We start from the raw sequence: 3824 nt of genomic DNA on the forward strand, positions 1-3824 counted from the left end.
AGCGGGAGTGCCGCCGCACTTCCCAAGCGGCGCACTGTAGCAGTGCGCCACCGGGCCGGCCCCTAAAGAAAGGTTTCTACTATTTTTATATGAAGAACAGTAAAAGTGATTATCATAAAAATAAGAATCTGGCAAAGCATGACAGTGTATGTTAATAATGGAAAAAAGTTTGTAAAATAAGAAAAAAATGAGATCCCTCAGTGCTGAAACCACAAGACTAAAAGCAATGAAGAACGTTATACTATCAGTAATAAGAAGCCCCATAAGAGAGAGGAAGGAGTCAAGTAGTACATGAAATGGGTCAAGTTCTACTATATGAAGTTTGCAAGGGATATTTCCTGATAGAACTAATTTTTGTTCATCTAAGTTAAATAAAAGTGGGGAAAAAGTGTACTTTCAAGGGTAAGATCCTCTGATCATACAAGTGGCCTCCTCATGCTTATCCTCACACTTCTTACTTTGTCATATAAGACAGAATAATTTTCGTAACTGTCTTAAGATACAACAGTAGTAAGCACGGGGGAATGGGGGTGGTTTATGTTAGATATCCAGGTATCTTCCTTATTAAAACATCAAGAAAGATCTGTAGAAATGCAGTTCTAAGTGCCTGTTTATCAATAATTTTATTTGTGTAAGACCACAGTTACATGTATATCAAATATACACAACTGCTTCTACATTAAGAAATATAAACTACTTGAAATTTAGAAGGCATGATCAAAAACCTAGTGTCTAGGCCATCTCTCCTCTTCAATTCTCTCCACTCTCTTACCTTGAGGGGTGGTACTTTTCGCACCTGGTCTCTGTCCCCTCTATTGAGAAAGGGCTGTGGCGAGACTTGAAATGGCTGCTGGTGCTGGCGATTCTCAGTGACACGTGGCCTTTTCTCCCAGCTTGCAGGGGTCTCTTCTTGAGTGACAGAAGATTTCCTCTTGAGGCTTTCTGGGCTCTGATCAACAGGAGTTGCTGGAGGTTCCCTCATAATGGTCTCTTGTGGACCTGCTTCTGCTATGGGCTTCATGATTGGTGTTTCCACCCCAGGACCCTTGGGTTTGCTTGGGGATACAACTAAAGCTTCTTGGCTTTCATTTTTGTTATAATTAGAAGATGTGGTGAGATGATTCTCTTTCTCAGATTCCTGTTCAGCAGAGGCAACTGGCTTCTGCTCCAAGAGATCCTCATCCTTTGGGCACTTGATGGGAAGAATGCTGCTAAGCTCATTTGCATTGCTAGCTGAGGAAAGTAGGGACTCTGTAGATCTGGAGACATTTGGCTGCACCTCATCTTGGCTCTCGTGCCCTTCTTTTCTGACTGGCAATGGCATTTGCACTGCCTCTTCTTTACACTCTGACTGGGGAACAACTGGGACTATTCTGATAGGAGAAGCCTCTGAAGGAAGCATGGATTTTGGTTGCTCGGCTGGGGTTTTCTTTACTTTGGGATCGCTGGGGGAAGTTGTCAGTTTCTTTGAATCTTCAATGCTGAGGCCAGAACTAAAAAGCAGAAGAAATACTCTAGTTGAGAAATAGCCCATGTTACTGAAGGCATTATGAGATAATGAAATATGACAATGCCTAAGAGAACTCCTGACACATAGTAGGATTCTTCATGTACTATCTTCACTATTGTTAGTAGTTGTGAATATTCTGGAGCCAGAGTGCCTGGATTCAAATCCTGGCTCTGATAGCAACTGTCCATTGACACTAAGTGACTAGCCTTCTATACCTCAATTTCTTCAATTGTACACAGGGGTTAATTACTTCATAATGTTGCTATGATGACTGACCAAGTTAATCCATGTAAAGTGCTTACCAAGCACATAATAAAGGCTCAATAATGGTAGTTATTATTATTACTTCTGCTTATAAAGGGGCCATGTTGTCCAGAGGCATGCATCACAAACTACCTCCAAGGGAACTGAAGTAAGGCCAAGATCCATCCATTCTGGGATTATGGATTTGGATTAAGATGAACTCTGCTTTGCAGTAACTGTAGAAATGCTGGTTCAAACAATCTAAGGAGCCCCTAAGAAGACAGTAGGAGAGCTGCCTGTCAATGTTCTCCAGAGGTTCAGAATTATAACTGAGTTTTTAAAAAGTCTATTTAAATCCCACTTGTTCTAGCTCTAAAATTTTGAGATTGAGTGCCTCTGTGCTATCCTGGTGGTATAGGCCAATTGGGACTTCCATTGTGTGGCCTGGCTAAGGATCACTAGTGACTCTTCTAATGTTTTAGAATATTGTACAGGCAGAATCAATGTAGCCTTCTCTGATGACCTCAAATCATACTGTGTCTCTGAGCTTGAATGGCTAAAGACAAAACTAGGCAATAATCAAAAATAATCCTTCTATAAAAGCTGCCAAAAAGTAGTAGCTGAAGATAGAAAGGAAGACCCAAGAACAACTGTAATGTTCTATTTTCCTAACAGAGGGAATGAAAAAATATTTATAGAATTACTGTTACCTGTAATACGAGAATACTTCAAAAAGTTTGTGGAAAGATTTGTATTACCTTTAAATTCTATTTTTCCATGAACTTTTCAAAGTACCTACGCCATCATATCTATAGTTCAATGCTTATACCAAGAATGTAGAAAAATCAGTATATGAGACTCTTGATCTCAATAGGAATCTTTCCTAAACAACTGTGAAGGGAATCAATGAACACTACTTGGAGATAAGAAAAAGGAGCCCTTAGTTCTCAAGCTGTGGTTATAGAATCTCCTTAAGGGCTGCCATTTGGCATGCAGAAAGAAGGAATGGAGACTAACAAACAGGAGTCTAGGTTAATCCTATTTCAAACAAAACAGCATCATTATCATCTTTAAATGTCAAAATTAAGATTTTATTGTAACTTCGTGTTAAGAAAAAGACTGATTTTGACTATAGCATTTGTATATTGACTCAGCTATGTACATCTCCTGAAGTGTCTTACAGAGGAAAGGCTGTTTAAGTATATATTGGGTATAATGGTCCATATTACAGGATTCCTTAGTGATTCTGGATAAGTTTTATTTGGGGATAACTAACTACTATGACAAATGTACACAACTTAGTATCCTTATACCTTATAAGTTACTGGAAGAAAAGCCAATCTTTTCAAAGAAAGAAGCTCTAATTCAAGATAAAACTTTTTTTTCTTAAAAGAAACCATTCCTCCTACAATGATAATCTGTTAAGGGTCAAGAATTATGAGTAATCCAATTCTGTGTACCTGTGATTCATTAAAAAACAAACAAACCAACCCTTCTTGGTAAAGAATTAGTGAAATAAAAAATAGATGAAAATTGGGGGCTAGATTTTCTGTTAAGGTAATGAGTTTAAAGCACTATATGATATAAATGCAGGAGTTAACATTTGGTTTACAGAGTGTGTCTTAATATTACCTCTGACCATAGTAGCTTTCAAAGAATTGTTCCTTCCATGGCTCCACTTTTTTCTCCTTTTCAATCTCTTGTCGAATTCTCACCTGCATCTCAGGTGTAAACTCACCTGTAATGTACCAACAAAAGGATATTCAATAGAAATATTTGCAACTTTTAACTATTTATAAATCAGAAAAGACTTATTTCAATCTCTTGTCGAATTCTCACCTGCATCTCAGGTGTAAACTCACCTGTAATGTACCAAAAAAAGGATATTCAATAGAAATATTTGCAACTTTTAACTATTTATAAATCAGAAAAGACTTATGTAGGAATCAGAATACTATTATGTGAAAGCAACAGAAACTTCCTAAAGCTCCTCAGTATAAAGGAGGACTTAAATGCTATTAGGTGAAATAAAAATATGTTTGCACACCACTCCATGCACTCCATGTAGTTT

At 37.8% G+C, this 3824-nt stretch overlaps 1 protein-coding gene across 1 annotated transcript in view; it reads right to left on the reverse strand.

Annotated features, from left to right (window-relative positions):
- The window catches only part of ASXL2 (additional sex combs like transcriptional regulator 2), a 149379-nt gene that overhangs the window by 5523 nt on the left and 140032 nt on the right, over nt 1-3824 (reverse strand). Inside the window, exons 11-12 of the mRNA XM_008577069.1 lie at nt 3386-3491; nt 773-1493 (exon numbers count right to left, since the gene is read on the reverse strand). Coding sequence (XP_008575291.1) covers nt 773-1493; nt 3386-3491 — 827 coding nt within the window. The remainder of the gene's footprint in view (nt 1-772; nt 1494-3385; nt 3492-3824) is intronic.

The sequence above is a fragment of the Galeopterus variegatus genome, unplaced genomic scaffold, assembly GCF_000696425.1.
Source record: "Galeopterus variegatus unplaced genomic scaffold, G_variegatus-3.0.2 Scaffold1447, whole genome shotgun sequence".
Lineage (NCBI taxonomy): Eukaryota > Metazoa > Chordata > Mammalia > Dermoptera > Cynocephalidae > Galeopterus > Galeopterus variegatus.